The sequence below is a fragment of the Exophiala spinifera genome (genome assembly GCF_000836115.1).
Source record: "Exophiala spinifera strain CBS 89968 unplaced genomic scaffold supercont1.6, whole genome shotgun sequence".
Taxonomy (NCBI): domain Eukaryota; kingdom Fungi; phylum Ascomycota; class Eurotiomycetes; order Chaetothyriales; family Herpotrichiellaceae; genus Exophiala; species Exophiala spinifera.
Window position 1 is genome coordinate 1,851,315 of NW_015622518.1, and position 21,855 is coordinate 1,873,169.

At 53.0% G+C, this 21,855-nt stretch overlaps 9 protein-coding genes across 9 annotated transcripts; 3 read left to right on the forward strand and 6 right to left on the reverse strand.

Annotated features, from left to right (window-relative positions):
• Window positions 1-2,507: 2,507 nt before the first annotated feature.
• On the forward strand, window positions 2,508-3,194 carry PV08_08600 (uncharacterized protein; the record flags this gene model as incomplete). The annotated part of the gene is made up of 1 exon (XM_016382925.1): window positions 2,508-3,194. One exon carries the CDS (start codon window positions 2,508-2,510, stop codon window positions 3,192-3,194), a length of 687 nt encoding a protein of 228 aa, XP_016233628.1.
• A 602-nt stretch (window positions 3,195-3,796) lies between these two features.
• PV08_08601 (uncharacterized protein) lies at window positions 3,797-4,257 on the reverse strand (the record flags this gene model as incomplete). Its single annotated transcript, XM_016382926.1, has 2 exons — window positions 3,797-3,904; window positions 4,072-4,257. The coding sequence occupies 2 exons, from the start codon at window positions 4,255-4,257 to the stop codon at window positions 3,797-3,799; spliced, it is 294 nt and encodes a 97-aa protein (XP_016233629.1).
• A 1,234-nt stretch (window positions 4,258-5,491) lies between these two features.
• On the forward strand, window positions 5,492-6,856 carry PV08_08602 (uncharacterized protein; the record flags this gene model as incomplete). The annotated part of the gene is made up of 1 exon (XM_016382927.1): window positions 5,492-6,856. One exon carries the CDS (start codon window positions 5,492-5,494, stop codon window positions 6,854-6,856), a length of 1,365 nt encoding a protein of 454 aa, XP_016233630.1.
• A 1,616-nt stretch (window positions 6,857-8,472) lies between these two features.
• Window positions 8,473-9,324, reverse strand: PV08_08603 (uncharacterized protein; the record flags this gene model as incomplete). The annotated part of the gene is made up of 2 exons (XM_016382928.1): window positions 8,473-8,739; window positions 8,860-9,324. The coding sequence occupies 2 exons, from the start codon at window positions 9,322-9,324 to the stop codon at window positions 8,473-8,475; spliced, it is 732 nt and encodes a 243-aa protein (XP_016233631.1).
• A 1,638-nt stretch (window positions 9,325-10,962) lies between these two features.
• On the reverse strand, window positions 10,963-11,644 carry PV08_08604 (uncharacterized protein; the record flags this gene model as incomplete). Its single annotated transcript, XM_016382929.1, has 2 exons — window positions 10,963-11,498; window positions 11,548-11,644. 2 exons carry the CDS (start codon window positions 11,642-11,644, stop codon window positions 10,963-10,965), a joined length of 633 nt encoding a protein of 210 aa, XP_016233632.1.
• Window positions 11,645-14,167: 2,523 nt separating this feature from the next.
• On the reverse strand, window positions 14,168-16,078 carry PV08_08605 (uncharacterized protein; the record flags this gene model as incomplete). The annotated part of the gene is made up of 1 exon (XM_016382930.1): window positions 14,168-16,078. One exon carries the CDS (start codon window positions 16,076-16,078, stop codon window positions 14,168-14,170), a length of 1,911 nt encoding a protein of 636 aa, XP_016233633.1.
• Window positions 16,079-16,793: 715 nt separating this feature from the next.
• PV08_08606 (uncharacterized protein) lies at window positions 16,794-17,317 on the forward strand (the record flags this gene model as incomplete). Its single annotated transcript, XM_016382931.1, has 2 exons — window positions 16,794-16,859; window positions 16,955-17,317. 2 exons carry the CDS (start codon window positions 16,794-16,796, stop codon window positions 17,315-17,317), a joined length of 429 nt encoding a protein of 142 aa, XP_016233634.1.
• A 1,432-nt stretch (window positions 17,318-18,749) lies between these two features.
• PV08_08607 (uncharacterized protein) lies at window positions 18,750-19,397 on the reverse strand (the record flags this gene model as incomplete). The annotated part of the gene is made up of 1 exon (XM_016382932.1): window positions 18,750-19,397. One exon carries the CDS (start codon window positions 19,395-19,397, stop codon window positions 18,750-18,752), a length of 648 nt encoding a protein of 215 aa, XP_016233635.1.
• Window positions 19,398-20,361: 964 nt separating this feature from the next.
• Window positions 20,362-21,093, reverse strand: PV08_08608 (uncharacterized protein; the record flags this gene model as incomplete). Its single annotated transcript, XM_016382933.1, has 1 exon — window positions 20,362-21,093. One exon carries the CDS (start codon window positions 21,091-21,093, stop codon window positions 20,362-20,364), a length of 732 nt encoding a protein of 243 aa, XP_016233636.1.
• Between the last annotated feature and the right edge of the window lie 762 nt (window positions 21,094-21,855).

Below are 21,855 nucleotides of genomic sequence, written 5' to 3' on the forward strand. Positions count from 1 at the left end.
CAATAGTTGGCGATCCAAGGAAAGCATTGAATAGGTAATCATGGTATGCCCCTCAGTCTCATCTGGTAAGCTGCAGGTGACCGAGGGGTCTAGACTCCTCTCGGCCCACGACCACGACCTATCTCGCTGCCAAGGTAGGGATTCCGCGAAGGGTCTTTCCTCGAGTGGCTGGCTGCCATCGCGCTGTCATCTCCTGCAGAGAGCATATACGAGATATCTTGAGCGTGCGTAACGATACATTAATCCCAGAAAACCACAGGACGCGGACCCTTACTCAGTACGAGTACTGTGGCTTGCAGGGTAACTGCAGATCTCTGACCAGGTCGCCAGCGGAAGGGTTTGTTTCCCTGTGTGATTGATGCCACAAGGGGTTTACAGTTCTGTCAAGGGTTCCTGACACTTTGTTCTCACCTGCGGTTCAACTTTGAATGCGGATGATTACGGACCAGGCTCGCTGAAATCTGTGCCGCCCTCGGATGAGTGATCTCGAAGAAACGCCATCGACATCAACCAGGTCAGTGCAGGGACACGGCGGACTTCCAAGAGACAGCTAGCTGTCTAGAGCAAGAAATTATTGCAGTAGCAAACGTGAGCCAGGGCTCCCGTGTGAATTTTTGCTTTGAAGCTGATAAGGATCTCCAACTAATAAGACCGGTAGATTTGAGTGCATGTCTGCCAGCATTGGAGAATATATTGTCCCAGTCTCCCAGAGCAAAAACAATAGGACTCGGCGCTATCAAAAACAATGAGATAGTTCAAAGCACAGACTCGAACAGAAGAAGAATTGGCTGTCCCAGATCTGGTTGGTGAGCATGGACCCTCGCCAAAAATCTGCGAAGTCCGGGCGTCGCGGCTGTTATTCGTGCCAATCCAGCATTGTTGACAGAAGGTCAGAAAGGTGAAGGCTGTCATGGAGCAAGTTTCCAATTGATTTTGTTGACCAGTGAACCATTGGTTGTATATATATTTGAAGTTGACAGGAGTGGTCGGAAAGGATTGATTGATGCCTCTGAGACCCTGCATTGGATATCCCTCGTTCGCAAGCAAAAGTCGGGTGCTCTCAAAAGCTTGAGACACGTCACACCTCACGCTTATACTGAAGCAGCGCGTTGACGTGAGACCGAGTGGGTGAGTGTCAGGTGTGAATCCCGTACTTCTGCACTTTTCAATACAATAGCCCCCCCGGCTTATCCTGCACGGACCTCTTGGAAGCTCTGGAGAACAATCCTTCTGCCCTTGCAGTCCGTAGACACGCACGTGTCCGTGCAACTGATTAGATTGCCAATGGTCCGGAGTCGAAATTCTGTGGCTTGCTCATGGCTAAGAGAAAGGGATGTCGCAATTCCCGGCAGCCACAGCAACCCTGTGGGCATCCGCGGACCTGGAGATGAGGCTCTGTCGGTAATCTGCGAGACAAGGGATTTTTTTGGGCACTCTAGCGACTCTTGTTGGAGTCTTTGGGGCGCGCTGAGGTGTCCACTGCCCCAGGCATGATGGAAAAAATGGACTCTACGGCCCAAGGGACGATCAGGCTTCAGGCGCCACGCTGTACAGTACTGTAAGCCACTGAGGCAGCTAGTGGCTCACTAGGCTGTAAATGCCTGGTTAGGCGAGGAAGTGGCCCAAAGTAGACTAGCGTGGCTCTGCCCCTCGGCCAGATCTCGCGCTACGATGCACCATGTGCATCAGGCGTGGATGAGGGCGTTTCTCATTTCACCATCAGAAACAATTGATGCCCCCCTTTTCTCTGGTCCCAATAATCCCAATCACTCTGACACTGACACTTCCTGGCCGCATCTCGTGGCTGGACCTGCACGACGGGCTACTCTTCCCACGGCTTCTTCCTCAAGCCCCGCCCCGCCCATTGACATTGACCTGGCGCTGACACTTCCACGGCTTCAAAGGATCCAGCCAGTGACACGTCTTGTTGTTCACTTTCGTCAGGCACGAAAATCGCTGAGATGGCGTGTCGATTGCTGAAATGGCTACTGCCGACTAGTCTATTGAGTTTCGCTTCTGCCGTGGGCCCCCTTGAGACCCCTGGAACGGGCAGATCTTCACGTATTGTACAATATTGTCCAGACTACAGTAGCCTGCAACGCAAATTTCCCCAGATGATCCCTCGGCCGCAAATCCAATACACCTCCCGCTTAGACTTTGCGACCCTTGCACTCCGTCATCCGCTTCGAGCAGTTCCTGGGCCCACCTCTCATTGTCGTGGCTGACTGGGATTGCAGAAATGGGTGTCCCTTGCCTCACGGACTCCCGAACCAACCATCTGCGCCTGGGGCTCACGGGCCAGATGAGTCGACTCGCTCGTATTTCCCCTCCCAGGGCAGAACGGACCTGAAGCGACATGTGTTACATATCCAGCCTTACTCCCAGCTTCGTCCACCCGTCTTTCCTTCCCTCAAATCCCATGGCCATTGTTGCTCGTCGGACAAGTCCAACTCGACCACTGAGCACCATCGAATGTTAGAAAAACCAACTGTTCTTTTTGACGAACCATGTCGTTGACGAGAAGTCCAATGAGCCCGCTTCGCTCTCATAACCCTTTGTCTTTTGCCTCTCAACCCGACCGCCAACAACCAGACATGTCCCGGACGACGGCTTCAAGGCTCAATTTCGTTGCCTCGTGGAAACTCGACTCCGAGGCCGCCCGGGAGGAGCCCAGACTTCGAAACATGCTCGGCCATCTCTCCATCTTCGAAGGGACACGCACGATACCTAGGCCAGGGAAAGTGCCAGCTGAAGACGCCGATCCCAACGAGCTCTCCGCCTACATTCAACAACATGTCCCATCATTCCAGGACTTCCAGACCGCCATCGCTCTTCAACTAGCGACAATAGCCCAGATACAAGCCGCGGCGGCCTCGGTGACCGTAGTGGAGTACAACAGTGACGACGACGATGAGGAGGAAGAAGAAGAAGAAGAAGAAGAAGACGACTACGACGACGACGATGATGACTATGATGATTACGATGGGAACTGGAGCGACTCTGACCCTGCAGCCGAGAGCGACGATAGCTCTACGGACGACGCATATGAAACTTCAGATTCTCAGTGGTCCCCGTGCAGTAGTCCCACGTCGAGTTTAGGCGAGTTGGAAAAGGACGAGGAAGGCGATGCCGGACTGTGGGCTATTCGACCACTTGCACCAATCATCAAACGCCATTCTGAGATCGTCTGCTAGTGCAGAGCAGCTGAGATCGTATTTTTCTTGGCTACCTTTCAGCTTTTGTATTGAGATCTTGGCTGCTTCGCTTGCCCGGGCCGGGTTTTTCGAACGGCATCTGGAAAACCAAGAATGGAACTCGGTTGGTTAGGAGAAAAAAAAAGGAAAAACTACAAAGAGCAAAATGGCTTACGGAAAAGGTTTGGCGGAGAAAGTATATTTGATAGTGATAGTGATACCCCGGTTTTTCATCATGCACGTACTGTCGGAGCAGGAAACACTGCAACCAGGAAGGATATTTATTTACAGTCATGAAATCCTTGACTTGGGAGTTCTTCCCCCTTCGAGTGCCAAAAAGGTCTCTTTAAATCTCAAGAACGGCCCGAACTCTCCATCGCTAATGACACGTGCATATAACTCCATACCCTTGAAACTCCCGCGAAGGTATTTCAATAACAAACAAAAGCTGGCGGATCTGTATCCCATCCCCCCACGGTCACTGGTTGGAGGGAAGTCGATGCCACGCCATCTGATCTCTTTTCGGAGCAGGTACTCTGAATGTCTAGAACAATTCGAGAAAGGGCCTTGTATGTCCGGTTCATCAAACGTGCTGGAGCTGTCTACTTGAACAGTCTGTTGTCGGTACCCTCGGCGAACCACTTGGTGCTGTCAAGGGAGTTGCGCTTCTTTGCGAACCGAGCGTTTTGTCTTCCGCCGGATCGTGCAGCCTAGAAACATCCGCCACAAGATAACGTCAGCCGCAATCCCACTTTATTATGGCTTTTCTTTGATTGAGCCTATTTTGATTTCAAGGAGATTGATTCGCTTACGACTTGCTGCTCGAAGCAGTAATGTCGATGGGAAGCATCTCCAGGATGAGATCGAGAACACTTACGGCATATAGGACACCGGTCGCGGTGGCTAGGGTGCAGGCTCCAAAGATGCCCCGCATCATGCCTCGTTCCTGCTTTGACATCTTGCCGCTGTGGGTGATTGCGGACGACGAATATCTGACCGGGGTGGTGAGTCTGGGACCCATGGTCGCCATGCGGCGAGTGAGGACTTGAGCGGCGGCGTTCATGGTGACTGGTTGGCTGGTCGGTTTAAGCTGAGAGATGCTCGTTGAAGGATGATTGGATTATCGTTGTTCGTTGAGTAAGATGTTGATCTGGTCGTGTGCTTGTCTGGTGCTTTATCTTGAATTCCGTGTGATGGAGTGATGGAACAACAGTACCTTGGATCGTGCATCCTTCAAGGGACCTTTTAAACAGGTCCAGGGACGCACAATATTGGCTTCCTTTCTTACCTGGTAGCTGCGCCCCTACATCTTCCGCTATGGCATGATGGCACTGAACACCAGAGTTGCTATGGCGGTTTGCACCCCGTCACCAGACAGGTGAGGTATATCGGCATGCAGTATCAGGTGCCTGTAGAAGCAGATCATGGACGTTCAGGCCAGCCCGGTAGCCCTACACAGCAAAAGTGGCTCGACCTGATCGACAACGGCGGGCTCCGTGCAGAGAGAGATAATCCGCACTATTGTCTTTTTGCACAGGGCTTGATTCCTCAGTCGCCGGTTGCGCCCAATCGTCGGTGTGGCGAGTTTCTGCCGAGACAAAAAGTCACGCAACTCTGGATTTTGCTGATACGTCATTTACACGCCTGTTACGCGACTTTTGGTGGGTAATCTCGGTCATTACCGTCACATCAAATCGGTCTCCTGCTCGAAGGTCTGGAACCTCCCCGACGGAGGGCCCCACGGCTTGCTCAGCGTGTATGGGTAATACTGCACGTGACTTAGTGCGCTGATTCGGTGTCTCCCATTGGCCCCAGCTGATACCGTGGCTGTTCGCGCCATACGCCCTCCCAGCTCGGTGGTGTGACATGGGCGGGTGTGGGTTTTCTTACTCACCCTCCCAACACCACCAGGTGCCAGCATCTCCCGATTTCCGACAGGCCCCTGTACAATACTTGTTTCTGGCCGTGCCCATGCTCGTTCCGACCGTCCCTTTGATCACCTTACAACTTCAGCCTTTATCCCCACAACAACACGTTGGACTTCACATCGTGGCCTGACTGTTTCCTTTGCTTCATCCACCGTACACTATCACCAACAGCTTCCAGCCCTCTAACTCTCTAGCGCCACTTCGAGGACGGCTCAAGCGACCGGCAGCGCAGTCCTGTTCGTCAGAGACGAGTCCGAATGGTGTACTAGGAGGCTACAGACACAGTCGGTAACCCGCAAGGTTCCAGTGCAAAACGCAAACAGTACCTCAGGCCCTCAACAGCCGGTACCGTCATCCGCTACCGAAACGATGCCATTTCGAAATGCTTACCCAGGGCACAATGGCTCTCCTGACTTTCATAACCAGCGTCACGCCCAGCAGTTAGCTATTGTTGATCCCGACTCCGTCGATTACAGCGGGTGGCATGAGATGGACTTTACGACGGCACCCCTCAATCATCCCTCCTCCTCCATCATGGTCACGACCTCGAGTTCTCAGCAAGCCCAGGTACCAAAATACGCGTCCAGCATGGACACTGACATTGAGTCGCTGGCCTATCTACGCCCCGGCCAACGACAGAACTCCACAGGCTCTTCTTCTCATCACCAGACCTCGCTCTCAGGAGACCTCTATAGCACCGGACCCTTTTCCTACTCGCAGCTTCTCAACATGGACGCTGACCTAACATCCATGGATCAGTCGAGCCTCAGCAGCTCACGCACCGACACCGACTCCAACATGATCAACGACGGCAGTACCATGACAACCGGCTCACTCTCAGGTGTCGACTCTCTCAACACCTCGCCCCCAGTCGCCACGCTCGATCCCATCTCGATCCAGCTGTCCAAGAGTGACGAAAAGCTGTGTCCCCTGATCGCAGGCCAGGTCGATTCCTGCCAGCCGTCAAGATGTGGCCCGGACGCACCTTGTATGAATTTCACCACCCTCCCCCCGATCGAAGAATGCACGTCAGTTCCATGCATAACACAGTCGTCGCCCAACGAGACCATGATCACCAGCGAGAGCGTCGTGTCGCTGCACCAACGACCCAGCCTTGGCTCAAGGTCAAGTACGGGACGACAGTCAGCTGGCCTTCGACGATCGTCGACCTCGTCCGGCGAAAATCAGATACAGTCAGTACCACTGCCGCCTCGAAACTCTTCCAAGACGGCAGCGGCTCGCCGCCAAGCAGCGGCGCGGAACAACAGCAACAAAAAGGTGGCAAGCGTCACCGCGTCGGAGATTCCCTCCGAAGACGAGGACAACGACGACGTTGATGATCAAATGAACGCGAAGCCGACGGCGCCGTCCAAGGCCGACGCCAAACAGCGCGCAAAGCAGGCCCACTCGCTCGTCGAGCGCAAGTACCGCGAGAACCTGAACGCCAAGATCGCCCAGCTGCACAACACGCTGCAGTCGTCGCACTATGGGCCCAGGGCCAACGAGGACGGCGACAGCGACGCGCCCGCCGCCGTTCCCGCCAACAAGGTCCGCAAGAGCGACGTCCTGACCGAGGCCATGAACTACGTCAATCAGACCGAGGTCGAGATGCGACACATGGAGAACGAGATCCAACGGCTCGGCGAACGCGTGCGTGTCTTGGAGAAGCTCGTCCGCTGCGAAGACTGCAGTCTGCTAAAACAGATGGTTAATCTGCAAGTGCAAGCTGTTTGATTCGCGCGCGGGCGCGGGCGCCACGCACTTTACGTAACAAAAGGAGTACTCTCATCTCATCCTTTTGGGGGATGGTTGGGTGAGGAGGCGCGGTTTTCGCGTATATCAACCCTCCATTCCGAATCATTCTTTTTGCTCCCGACTCCCCCTTGGCCTCTCTCCCACCCGTCCTCCACGATCGTTCACCACCGTATTGCCAGGACATACGAAGAATGAATGTCTCGAAGTGCGAACGTACGTCAAACGCCTTCAGGCATGGGCGTATGAAGAAGGCCCTCGGGCCTTCAGGTATCGGCGTACGACGGAGCCGTCTTCGAGAGCATACGGGGTGGTGGAGTGGTGGCGTGATGGTCCTGAGGCCCATCCAATTTGCATTTGTGCAGAAAAGGGACTGGTGAAACGACATTGTTGTCAACCTTTCGAAGGCGTCCTTTTCTGGCGTTTCCTTTTTTGGGTTGCGCTTGCCAGGGATCGAGAGACCTACCATGGTTTCACAATGACATGACGTGAGATGACATGGCAATTAAGGCGTTGATACCACCTCTGGCGTTGTTTGTCGGGACCTGCTTCTTTTGTGTCGTGTCGTGTCTTTTTTGTTTTTCTCGGTGCCACACAAAAAATTCTGATGTTTCGCCGACGGTTTGGATTTGGATTTTGGGGGGTTTGGATTCAGCGAGACATTGTGACAAGCAGGCTACAAATTTTTGTTTCTACGAAGGATATTTCAAGTGTGCTAGCAGCGTTGGGGGGTTTGGGGAGAAATGACTTTGTTTTTTTGACCCAGCCCTTTTGGAAACTTTCGAATGTTGTTTGTGAGAGATGTGTGATGTGTGAGATGTGAAAAGGGAATCGAATTCTTAGGTACATAACCTACGGACGGACAGACAGACAGCCAAGTTTGTCCCGTCCTTGAGTGAATGAATGAAAGTACATACAAACAACACCAAGACCACCCAGACCACCAGCGCCGCTGCCGCCGCTGCTGCTGCCAGTGAGGGGGATATGCAAGAAGCAAGCAAGTACCTACCTGAGATACCCGGGGGAGTTAGGTGGTAAGTAAACCCTGTACATGGACTCCCGAAGCCTGCTGCCTTTTGGAGAAGAGGACGGTTGGATGGATAGGTAGTTGGCTACCAGGCCGAAAGAGTCTGAGAAATCCAATTTGAACATTCGTACGGAGTACAAACGATTCTAAGAAAAACATTCCCCACTATCTATCGTCACTAGGTACGGAAACAGGTACTCTCTCACCTGCCTACACGATGTACTTACCTGAGGTACCTACCTATGCTGACAAACCGACGGTTAGTCGTATACTCTACCTACTGTAGGTACTTGTGGTGTCCTTCATCTACGCTACGTGTTTGTTGGACTTTTGGTTCAAAAGATAAAAGAAAGCAAGAGTCGCGTATCCAAAATTTCTCGAGGTCCACACTGTACGGTGAGTAAATATATTCATTATCAATGGTCGATCGTTCAATTTTATAACATGCATCCGTGTTTTTTTGGTGCGGTCAATCACAATATAACACCACCTAGTCGCCTAGCCAAATACGTATGCGAAATGTGCCGCCAGTGACTGTCCATCGATTTATCCGTCGATCCATTCATCCATACTATTCGATCTCGATCTTGATTCCGCCACCTCTCGTTTCGATTTCTTCCTCGACACTGCGCTTGGGCAAGTCGATCCTCAAGAGGCCGCCGTCCAACCTGGCCTTGAGCTCTTTCATCTCCACGTCCTCGGGCAAGGTGAATGTACGTCTCCACGGGCCGACCTTGCGCTCAGACAGGAGCACGGTAGGCGTCGCGTCGGAGAGGAGTTCGGCCTCGACCGTCTCTCGTGAGGGTGTGCGGACGATTGGGCCGCCATCTTCTTGCTTCTATTTGGGAGGTAAGGTTAGCCACTGCCATACGTTTTGCTTCTCTGTCGGATAAAAAAAGTACAGATCGAGGAGAGTGGAAAGGGAGCGGTGGTGGTGGTGGTGGAGGAGGGTGTTTACCTTGACATGCCCTGATTCTACTGCCCATCCTTCGCCGGATGCGCCTTCCCAGATCTTGCCGCCTTCTTCACCGTCGAGCAGGCCAATGTTGGCGGGCCTCTTGGATTCTCCCTGGACAAGGAGCGTATGAGGTGTGAGCCATTGAACCATGATGCTGTCCTTGTTCGTGACGCCCGGGGTTTCGATTTCGATGTGGTACGAGCGCATCGTCTCGCGGATATCGGTGGCCGGTGCGAAGATGCCGGCTGTTTTCGGTGCTGACACCTGTTCGGGCTTGTGTGGGCCACGGTAGTGAGTTCTCAGTGTCATCTCGTGCAGGGACACGCGAGGGAATTGGAAGTGTGTAGGGTGCTCGTGTGGCTGAACGGGTTCAGAATGCTGAGGAAGACCCTGGGTGGCCGCATTGCTCTCCTCAACGAGGCGGATGATGTAGTTTGCGGGCACGGCGTATGGAAGGCCTGGCATCTTGAAGTGCGGTGCGGTGCGGTGTGTTTCTGTAAATGAGGAAAAAGTTCCCAAAAGTCTGATCAGAATGACCTTTCCCAATCTGCGTTAAAAACTGCGGACTGGTCAAAGTGAAGTTCTCTTGCTTCCTTGGATGTGATATATGTATTCTCGGTTGCGAGGGGTTGGATGAGGGAGAAAGACACCACTCTCACTCAGGTAGAGCGAGCAATATATACACCTACCGGCGAAGATGTCCTTGATGGCACCTAAGCGTTCAAGAGGAAATCCGCACGAAAATCAACGTCACCGTAGAAGGAGCCGGCGGTCTCCCATTGAACCGCCATTGCACGGGAACGGCGGGATAACGTGCAAACTCAGCGCATATCAAGGAGCGAGACCGGACAGTATGTCGGATAGCAGGAGTTCATTGGCTAGGAAGCTACCTACCCCTGGACGATAAAGCTAAAAGGCAACGCGACCATCATGAGATGTTCGGACGAGTGACAAGAGTCTGGGGTGTAGCGGAGTACAGACGCGAATGATAGACGGTCCAAGGGATGAGGATTGATTGGGTCCACAGGTCCTCTGTTGATCACCAAGAGATGTTTGACCAACAGTCATCAGAACTTGGTATGTGCTGACGGAGTATATTGCACGACCCGTCTCATGATGAGTGGTTATTGGATAATGTTGGGACTTGGCCGTCAGAGCCGAGGACTCGATGAGGCTAATTTTCGAGACATATTCTGGTAAATAATGAGGGCATGGGCTGAATGCCAGACGGGAAAGGTCAGGACTGTAGGATTTCTGGAGCACGCGCTAGACAGAAGTTCAGATACAACGCAACCGGGGAGTTCTAGATCCAGGAAAAGTCTAGAGGAACCGTGACCGCCGTGAGGGAATAGACAGCCCTGGCCGAAGGGTTGTGTACGTTTTCGAAAGGACCAAAGGATGATTACTGGCGAGTGATAGAAAGTGGTCTGATGGTTTGAAAGCAAGCAAAAAGTCCTCCGCACAATCGCGCGTCTTTTTCCCAACCACGTGCGGTCAACCTGGATCTCGGTGCCACATTTATCCGAGCCACTGCCAAGACATCTCGCATGTAACTCGGACGAGATACACCGAGCCCAAGGGTCTATGAGACTTTTTCCAACGACAACAACATCGAGAACGTCTCGATTTTCCAGGAAACCAGGCAATATGCTCTTTCAGCGCAATTCCCTTCCAAAACAGAGTACCGCTTGGCCCCATCCTCCCGCGAATACAGAGCTTAGGTCTTTACATCTGGTTCACCGCAGGCCATTCTAGCCCGAATCTTATCTTGTGCTAAAGAAGTCCAACTTCGACCGAGGTCTTTTGGTTCAAGTTTCAATTGCTATCACAGGCCGAGTTGAATGTACGATGTCCTCACAACGTAACCTGTGCCCCTCCACGCCAGTATAGTATATACAGTCCATTCAAACATTGCCGGGAGGCTCAAAGTTTGGGACTCAAATGACCACCATGGTCATATTGCAGTGCTTCCTTTGAATTCTTGGGTTTGACAAGTCCCTAGCCCTGGCATCCCATTTACCGTGAACGCCGTCCCTATCCTCATGAACGGCCCCTCCCCAAAATGTGTCATAAGTCTATCATCAATCACATCCCGACATATCTTCAGAGCATGGGCTGTCTTGCTCTCAAATCAGCTATGAGTTCTTCGCGCATGATTTGCGCCATCTGCTCAGCAGCCTGTTGGTCTAAGCTTGCTCTTTGTCTCCGAGGCTTGATTTCTTCGGGCTCTTCCACGAGGCCATATCTTTCATCCAGGTTGTCGCCTGGGATGATGGTCTCACAGTGACAATTGGCATTGGAAGCCGAGTTGTGCGGGGTGGAGGAATTCTTGCGCGTCATTTGTGTTGGCGAAGTCCTGCCATCGTTGTGCTCTTGTGAGATGAGATTACCGGGACAGAGGCCAGAATGTCGCCTGGTGTGGACGCGCGGGCGATGAACCTCTGTGGGCATACAGATGTCTGGGCAGAAGCTCTCGGAGTCCTCATCGTCGCTGCTGAGGTGAGAGCGGCTGCGTGTCAGTACGAGGTTGTGTGATGAGCGCCGCATATGACATTTCGCGCAGTAGTGTTGTTGAGGACTATGACTCTGAGAAAGCCTCCGAAGCCGCGGGTGCAAGGCGCCGGTCACTTCAGTTTGACCTAGCAGTTGTCAGAAAGATCTACCTAGATGCAACAGTCTATAACTTACTGGGAGACCTGGCGATCTCCGGGTGAGACTCTGTGGCCTTCTCACGTGTTGGAAGGCTACCGTCCACCATCTGAGGGAATTGGTCGTACTGAACCATTTCGACTTGTTGCCTTTTTAGAGGTACTCTGTGTGGATGTATGGGTGTGCGACTTTGATTGGTGTTGATTAGGTGTTCTCGACCTGATGTGTCTTGCTGGATTGGGTGAATGATGAGCTGTCGAGAAGACGTGTGGCCATTTTATGGGTTTCTTGAGAAATCTGATATCGGCGGAGACAGGGGCGGCATTTTGGACTGGTGAAAATCAGTTACGACATCGACGCAGTGAGAGTCCGCTCCGCTGCCAATGACCATACCCTGCCCGGGCCAGGGTAGAATAGGGGAGGGTTTCAACAGTCATCTGGTGACTGGCAGATCTGGCGGGAGATCCTATCAGGCCAGCTGACGGGATCAAACCACAGGCCCTTCGCGGCGGAAGATTATCGAGCGCGGTCTCGTTTGGGTTGCAAGGCTGAGCCACTCAGGGTCTCTTTTGCGGCCGCCGCCGATACAAGGGAGCAGGAGCCGCACACGCCACCTCCAATATTGGAAAAGCCCACCCAGAAGATTCTGTCACTCCACCATGCAAAAAATTGGCTCACAACAATACGAGTACTTGTAATGTACCAGAAAAAGCGAGGTCCAGTCCCTGTGGCGGTATTCGGCCTCCCATAGGTCGGATGTCGACTTCCACTGCATCATGTCTACGGAATCCTGATCCTGATGTTTCCTTTCTCGAATTCGTTACACTTCCTGGAAGAGTGTTGTCATGCAGAGAGGGGTCTAGACACCACCAGTACGGGTATGTCTTGTCCTTGAAACGACTCCTGATACATGCACGTTTCCGCAGCGTATTCTCAAACGCACACGATTCAATCTTCTAAGGAAGGGACTGAAGGCTATACCACTTCGAGCCGTGAGCACGGTGGACACGGAGCCAGATGGGTATCCAAAATGATCACGAGTATACTCCGGACCCCGGAGCCCGGTAAAAGTTGTCAGTCAGAGCCGGCATAGGAGAGTGGTTTTTCGGTAGCCTCCTGGCCTGGTGCATGTCTGTCCTAACATACAGTCTCCGCCGACATCTGGAAGTAGACTGAGTACGCCGTCTATGTCTGTCCGCATGATGGTGACCGACTGTTCGGAATACTATATCATCTCTGATTCGCCAACAATGAGGGAACGCTGGAAACGCTCTTGCAGTGTATTTAGAGTCCATGTTTTCTTCGGGCCCGGGGACCCGCGTTTCTGCAAAGCGAAAACCTACCTGCCTCCTCACACAGGGACAAAATCTCTGAACTCACGGAGTAATAGGCCTCGTTCAAGCTAAGCGAAAACGAGTTAGGCAAAGCCTTTTTGTTGCAATGCCGCCTCTCAGCAGATGCAAAGTTCGACGCGAGTTGCGGTGTCGGTAAAACTAACCCTCCATGCCTCGTGAAAAGTCGAAAGATCTCGATGCCGCAAAGCTGTCGTGGTTTTCGCTCTTCTCGTCTCCGCGTGCCTATTTCACGTCAATGTCAGATGTTCGAGCGGAATATTTCTCCCCGAATGCCGCGTGCAAAGACCAACTACCCGTTTTCCTACGGTATTCATTCTATAGTTTGCAACTGACGCAGAGGGACTGATTCGGCAGCAAGGACTGATTGTCTGGCAGAAAGGAACCACTCTTTCGATCCACGACGAAAGTTCAAGTTTGGGAAACAGAGGTCGTGCATCACCAGACATTTTTCGGCGTTAAGCTGTTTCGGAAGACGGACAGAGGATAGACAGGCATGTCATCATCCCTCTCAGCTTTGCTGACATTGAGAGCACGGGGGACCTCTATCAGGAGAGGGGAATGCGCGAAGTTGGTTCTGTCAACAGATATCTGATTGTCAGGAGAGACGTGCGCCGTCCCGAGCAGCAGCCATCACGGTCTTGTTTTTCTTTTAGGGGGGCCCTGACCCCGTAGAAGGCTAGGTAGGCTTGCAGTCCCGACGCGAAGAATAATGCTCGATTCAACCAGTGCTCATGGCTTCAAGCTCCGGTGCTTCTTTTGGTTGACCGGCAGACGGGTGGACGAATCTCTTTTCCCTCCTGTCCCCCTCCCCTGGATTCCTCGCAGTGAACCACGCAAGCGCACCCTACTGTATAGTACAGGGGTTCGGGAACGTGGCACCACAGTTCGCAACAGCCAGCCATTGTGACCATGTCTGATCTTGGTTATCGTGAGAACGTTTGCTTTCCAACACCCGAGGGACCGCGAGTCAACGCCGAATAACACGTCCAACAGACTTCAAAGCATGATGTTGATAGACTTGAGGATCCCCTACATCATACCATATGGCAAAAAGGTACGCATGATTAGTGGTTGTCGCGACGAATTAGTAGTACAATCAGTTAAGTCTACAAAAGCTAATGTGCAGAACTGGAGGCCCTCTAACCGGAGTCCCTGTGACCGGCACATAAATACTGAAATTCTAGGTGGATCTAGCCCATAGCACCACAAGCGTCGCCAGATATACTTTGGTGCAGCCGTGGGGTCTTCTGTAGCACCCAAATCGCTCGTGTCGACTCTCGAGAATATTTCCCAATAGGTCCAATCTATCTGCATATATCTGGGCCACCAGATATCGCGTTCACAAGAGCTTGAGATCCCTTTGGGAGAGCTTCGTTGAAATCAGCCTCACGGCGCTGTCGCCAGAACTGCTGGTTCTTTATTGTCACGTCGTAAGATAGCAAGGTCGCCGTGCATTGATTCATGAACCATCGCTTCGCCTTCAGGCTGATCTTGTCGATGTGCAGGTACCGGTGCAGCACGGGCTCCATCTTGGACCACGCCCACGGGCCCGCTCCTCCCTTGGCCCAGCTGCGGGGCAAATGTATCTCGGTGGTAGTAAAGGTGGCGACGAGCTGGACGAGCTGCGTGCCGTGGTAGGATTGGTCATGATGGTGGTACTGTTTATGGTATCCATTAGAGTCTCCGCCGACTTGTTCCCCGGCCGCCGGCGGAGGTGTCTGGACCTGGCCCCGGCCATCTCTGTCCTGGGCGCGGATATTGCACTCGGCCATGGTGCCCACGTACAGGCACCACAGCCGGTCTTGGTCCAAGCTGCGGATATGGTGTGTCTCGGCAGGGTAGGAAGGAGAGGAGGAGGATGATTCCAACTGGAGAATCCTTAGGTCAAGATCCCGCAGCTTGACGGCGACGACACAGCTCATGTCAAATGCCCATGAGCCGGCCTCCTCGAGCTTGGAGCCGGCGTCTAGCTGCTCGTGGGCGGCGCGGCGCACCCAGTAGAGCGCTGCCAGGGCCATGCGTGCCTCGACCAGGGCCGCGGCAGGAGGAGACTGCGGCGCGAGGGCCCGACATTCATCCATGCGGTCCAAGTAAAGGTTGAGTAGGTGTCCCTCGAGCACCATGATCTTCATGGCACCGTTGATCAGCAACGCCAGGTTCAAGAGGCCGCGGTTGAGCATCACGATACCCAAGGCATCAAGCCACTCGCGCACGCCGAGGAAGACAGAGCGCAGGGCGGGAGAGAGCGAGGAGGACAGGTTTGCGGACGAGAAAGGGAATGCCGATGGGTGCGGGTGATCGTGGTTCTCGCTCTTCCCGTCCTTTACGCTGTCGATGAGATCGTCCGTGATCCGGGTCGGGAGGTGTTCCCGGGCCCACCTGTGCAGATCGAACGACGGCCTCGTCAAAGAAAGGCACGCTCGAGTCATGTCCTGCTGCAGGACTACCATCAAGAGCCGTCGCTCCACGTACAAGGTCCTCCCGTCCGGCTGGATCAGACACCGCAGCATCATCCCATGCACAGCCGCGGCCGGAAGGTTGCCCCCGGCGATCTCGGCGCAGAACAGCGCGTATACGCCCCACGCATCGGCCTGCGATGTGGATGAGCTGCTGCTGTGCATGACAATGGATTTCCGCAGATTGCTCGTCGCTTTACCCAGGTATTGCAGGGCCATGACGCTCAAGCAGTGCCAAGGCGTGAGGGTGGAGAGGATCGACGCCGAGCGAGCGAGATACGCATAGCCCGCAACGCCGCCGTCGTCGTCGAGTCCACGGATAGTGTCGCCCCAAAACAGGTCCATATGTAGACGGCCCCCGGTGACGGAGGCCTCGTTGGCGTGGGTAGCGGGGAGAATGAAGTCCCGCGTGAAGACCAGAAGGCGGTTGACTTGGGCTGTGACGGCGATGGCCCTAGACGAGAACGGATCAGAGTTTCCCGCCAGCTTGACTGGCGAGGGGATGCTGCTATCATAGTTACTGTCATAGTCCTTGGTGTGGGAGTACGACCGCGTCGGAGATACCCATTGTGCCTGATTCTTCACGTTGTGTCTATTGTCGTTACTCAGCCCCTCTGTTCGAATATTGAAACGCTTTTCCCGCCGCCGTCGATGTGCCTGACGGGCAATGTGTGCGTTGATGGCGGACTTGTTGAGGCCAGACGACGTCCCTTCTGCCTCGAAGACGAACGTCACTGGCACATCGAGCCCTCTCCTCATGGCCACATATTTCCTTCCCCCATTTTGTCTGGTGTCTGTATCTACTTCGTTCAGTTGGGCAGCCTTTGCGACCGATCCAAGAAGAAAGGTGGCGGACTAAAGGTGATTGAATCACTCGCAAGTAGCGAGCAGCATTAATAATGGACCTCGGATCGGAGATGCGCTGCATGATGCACCCATCGATCTTCTTCTCGGATCGGTGTTGGCGTCGTGCCTGGAGAGGGAGGGGAGGAGAGCCATTGCGCAGGTGGAGACGCCGCCGGCGACTTATGTAAGGATGCATGCTTAGCCACGAGCCCTTCTGCCACTGACACCACCTACGTGCTAAATCGGGAGAAAGGCGCGGACACACTCCCCGGAACAGGTACGGCCATGGCGATGAGAAGAGGAATCTACCCAGAACTGCCTCAATTGGTTGTGTAGGGCAAGGCATCAAGAGGGTGTGCTGCAGGAGTTAGGTCCCGCTGGATACCCGTCTAGCAAGCACACAAGCGTTTATAAGGTCCGCAGCCGATAGATACGATCACCGACCCACTACATAGGGAATAGATACATAATCCTTCTGTGCAGCATTGCCGAGCGAGAGCAAGCTCGAGCGTAGGCATTTCCTGTAAGGACATCGTGGTGCCCCGACTTTCTAGACTTCTCGTTACCCATTCTCTCTCCCCTCGCGAGACCGACAAGTCACAACCCGACTGAGGCTCCTTCTCCCAAAATGCCGACCGGTGCTTGCCTCTGTGGTAAGATCAGGTATGAGTTTGAAGGAGAGCCATTGAAGATTGTAAGATCCTTGTGCACACGCTCGTGCACACGCTCCCATTGTTTGCTTGTTCGACACCAGGGGTGAAGGGAGACTGACCACGCACGCAAAAACAGCTCACCTGCCACTGTGCGCAGTGCCACAAGTCGACGTCGACCATGTTCAGCACGGGCATCTTCCTGCTGGACACGCAGTTTAAACTTCTGGCGCCGTCGGAGCCGACCATGCTTCGGACCTACTCGTACCCGCAGACGTCGGACGGCTCCCTCCAGACCCTGCACTTCTGCGGCGTCTGCAGCACCACGGTGTGGAGGACGGGCGCCGCAGACAAGTACGCCGGCATGTTAAGCGTGCAGCTGGGCACACTGGACGAGCCGCAGGTCAGGAACCAGCTGACTCCGAGCGTCGAGTACTACGCCAGCTTGCGGACGAAGTGGGTATCGCCGATCGAGAAGACGGAGCAGGCAGAGGGATGCTGAAAAACGAAAGACGGGAAAGGGCCGCGGGGGAGTGTATAGATAAAGATCAAGGACGATGCCTTGGATCGATGCCGGCCTGCCGCCGAAAGAGCGACATGCAGTCGTCTGTTTGGTGAGCGCGGCTCGACGACGTTACGGTTCCTCGCAATATTTCTTATCTCCCTCGTGCCCAAATTGTTGGTTGTCAGCATAGTGCATGCAATTTTACTCTGCTTACTACTTGTAGACATTGCACCAGCCAACCATGAGACGCTGACAGTGCATTCCAAAAGCTAAAAGATAGGTTCGAGGACAAGCAAAGGTCCCCATCACCTTAATCTAGACCCACAAAAGGAACCAAACCCTCTTCCCCTCGGCTCCCGCCTCTGAGGACGGATGCGGGTGCGGAGGCCAAGTGACTACAATCAGAGGGCAGTCCAGTCGTTTACCCAACTATGAGATAAATATGGAGACCTATGACCATTCTAGCGCCAACGAGCCTCTTTCTTTTTGTTCTACAAGTTTCAAAATCCTTTTTTGCAAGAAGCTTTTTCCCGGTAAGCCGCCGCAGACAAGGTTCTGGGAGGTGTTTGTTCCTCTGGCATATTGAACGCCAAACAAGCTGCGTCAATGTATGCTTCAGCTTCAGCACGGATTATCGCCCTTTCACCTGCCCACGACATTCTCTGAGCTACGGAGTACTCTGGCATATTCCGCGGTGTGAGACCTCTTGCGGGTGTGCGAGTGATACAAGCCATTGGTCCAGCTAGCGCAGATTTGTCGCCCGGGCGTCGCCATAGTCGATCGCGGAAAATAGCTTTTGGTGGCGCAAGGAGCCCCTATTGACGAGATGCTATGTAACGTGATTTCATGAGGTAGTGTAACATCATTAATGCATACAAGCAGTATGGTACGGTATGAAGCGAGGAAGAAAACGACAATCACACCACACCAAGTCATTATGAGTCACGATAATACCGATCTACTGTTAACGAATGCCATGGAACAAACACTTTTGAGAACTTGGTCTTGAGTTGATTAATCAATCAATTAAATCGATTAGAACAAACCTATCTGCAGCGATTCCGAAACTGATAGCGGACAATGTGACGTTTTTTCGACTTTTCGAGTCATTTCCGACACTCATACAAGCAAACTGTCCCAGCAAAGAACCGAACAAACGCCAATGCATGATGCAGAATGAATGATGTGTGCGTGCTTGCGTGATGCATGTTCTGTGATGGTCGTTGGAGTAATTGTAGTTCGTAGGTCGTAGATATTACTTTGTAGTCGTGAGGAATCAACAGAAGGAATGATGCAGGCTTATGTTTGTGGGTTTTTGTACAAGGTATCAGAAATGACTTCGTGTGACAATCGCACCCTTTGACCTGATTCTCCTAGCCATCACACTTATTGAAGGCGATGATGGCGAATAAGCAGTCGATTTGGCTCTTTACTCGTTGCTGATTTCAATCTTTCTGGAAGTGTTGTTCTTGAGCAACTTCGGAACAGTGACGCTGAGGATGCCGTTCTTCAAACTGGCCTTGACGCCGTCGTGGTCGACGCGAGTTGGGAAGGCAAAGCTCCGAGCGAACTCGCCAACGCTGCGCTCAGTGACCCAGTACGTGTTTTGTGGCTGATGTTTGGCGACATCCTTGCTTCCGGTGGTTGCGACTTCTTTGCTTCCCGATTCGGCAGTTTGCTGGTGCTGCTGCTGTTGTTCATCGGATGATGGCTTGCTGCCTTCTTCGCGGTAGTGCTCGGTGCGGCCTTTGATGGTAAGGGTGTTTTCGTCGGCGAACTCGATCGTCACGTTCTTCTGGTCGATGCCGGGGAGTTCACCTTCGAGGATGTACTTGTCCTTGGACTCCTTGACGTCGAACTTGGGCGTGAAGGTGCGTTGAGCCGTGTCCGAGATCTTCTGGAGTTCAGAGAAGGTGTCGTCGAAGAGCTTGAAAAACGGGCCCATCTCTTGACGGTAGGGGCCGAATGCAGATCCGAAGCGTGGGAACAGAGCCATGTTTCTTGTTTGTGGTTTGGCGATTCGAAGATGAGGTGTTCGAAGTAGTCGCTGAGGTAGTCGTCGCAAAGTGCTAGTCATTCAATTGCTTTTTGTTCTGTTTGTTGTCTGATTAAACACAAGGTTTCAGGGAGTGCTCAGGCCTCTTTTATACACGTGAGGGCACGGTAGGGTGAACGTTCTCGAAACCCGGATGCATGGCGGATAGAATCCCCGGAATGCGGGGGAAAGACTCGACTTGAAGCTTCTAGACATCGGTTGATACTGTCATGTTGGATCCCATGAACGTTGGTGGCGTTGAGATGGACGCTCTGGAAATTTCGAGATGAGGACCGAGTATTCCGCATCGAAGAGTCCTATTTTCCGTTGACTACTCGTGAGACACTCCAGCCGCAGACCTTTCAGACTGTGCGAGCACTGCTATTCAAGGATCTACTTCACCCTTGGAACATCCGACTCCAGTACGTAATGTATCAGTTCTCCAAAACATGGTTCTGCACATAGCCTGGGGTGAAAGTTGCGAGTCTGGACGTTTGGGAAGTGGAGAGTGACTGGCCACCGTGTCATTACAAGAGTGGTGGCTGCGAAAGACGCTTGCGCCGTTAGATGCAGCTAGAATCTTCGGCGGCAACGTCATTGTTCCAGGCATCCCACCCTCTGTTACGAAGGGGCATACAATCCCCAAAAACCCTAAACAACAACGAAGAAAACTTTTAGTCATTACAATGTGGCTCCAGCTGCTCCTATAGGCTTACAGTAAGTACGCTGCACACGGTCTCATCATTGCCGCTACGCGCTCTCCCTCGGTATGTAGGTATTGCCAGTAGCTGTTTTTGAAGCCTTCAAATAACAGAAAACTCACGCAACCAACCGGGCATCACTTTTTAGAGTCCAATACAATATCTTCCCGACCCATTTGTTATTTGCGATACGTGGATGCTCAAGAAATTACGAATTTCTCAATTTCATCGTAGCTGCGACGGCACCGTTAAGCATCACCTCTGGACATGGTAATCGTTTCTCGTTGTCTTTCGACTGCTTCTGTTCATGGTTTCTTGGAGGCTGGGAAGTCACCGAGCCCAGGCCAGCCAAAGCTCTCGGACTCAGCTGCACTGTCGATGGCCTCGTAAGTTGCTTCTTCCAACTTGTGTTCCAGATCCGGGCTGTGTGTCGTAGAATGGCTCAATTGTCGAGGCTTTGGAGCATCCTTTGCTGCATCAGGGTAGTTTCCGAGTCCTGGCCAACCCCAACTCCACTGTCTTTGCCGTACTTCCTCGGAATCAGCGCCCATAGAATTCTCGTTCAAATCGAAGAACTTACGGGCTTGTACGGCCGGGCTGGCACCATTGTTGTTATCTTCCCATATCATCTCCTCCTCAGCACGAGCTCGGTCGGCTTTGTCTTGCTCGCGTAGGTGTTCCAGGTGCTCACCCACCTTGGCTTGGTATTGGCGGTGTTGCTGAGCCGACTTACGGGGCCCAAAGAGTCGTTCTTGTTCTTGAGAGAGACTTTCTCTAATATGGTCCATTACGCCGCCGAGTCTTGAATTGCGCCGTTCTAGGTGAGTCGACTCGGTGCTCCTTCGGCTCAGACTGGGTGAGGTCGGGGTGCTCTCAGGGTGTCCTGAGGCGTCTGATGACGCTCTTGAGTTTCTCGGCATCTCAGTAATGCTTTTGGCAATCGGTGTTGTGGTGGTAGCAGTGCCACTGTTTGTAGCTTGTGGTGTCTTTTGGTCGTGAGGAACGGAAGAATACTGTAAAGGGAGTAGTTCTGCCATTTTATATGTTACCTTATCGTTGCGTGGATAAAGACCTGGGGTCAGTAGCACGGCGGGATGAATATTGGAAAGCCAAGGGTTCGTGCCAGAAGCTATCACTCGTACTGGCGGAAGCCCATCCTGCCTGCGGCTAGTGTGCTGGGATATAACTCACGACACATCGGAAAGCTGGGCGGTAGCATTTACCTATTGTTTCCATCAGCTATTGTAGACGTTGGATGGATCAGACCACTTGAGCATCTGAGACGGTCACCGGGCACGGCCGAAATCGCTCAGTCAGTCACCCGCAACAAGTCTGGGCGCTTTCGGCTCTTCTCAGCGGAAAGTTGATTACAGACTCTTGTGCTGAGAAGTAGTAGCTCGCCCACATCTTACCAACTTCCGGTCGCATCATCTGGGGCATAGCGAAAGCTCCTGGATGAATCCGCATTGCTCTTGAGCCACGGCGCAGATCATATGGGGAAAGTATGCCGAGTGTTCAAATGACGCCAAGTGCTTCAAACACGGTCCTCCTAGCTCCGCGCGTGCTGGTAGCATGATACCTGATCTACAGAGTACCAATAGTATAACAATCTCACCACGTCCCCTCCCCTGTACGGTGTAGTGCCAAGAAGATACAGATGAGGATCTTCATCGCCGCTCGCACGAACCAAGTTGAAAGGGATTGAAAGCACGTTCGAAAAGGCAGTAAAGAATGCTAGCACACACCTCCCGCAATCAGGGCAGAACCATCATCGCATGGCCGTCCCAGCATCTGTGGCT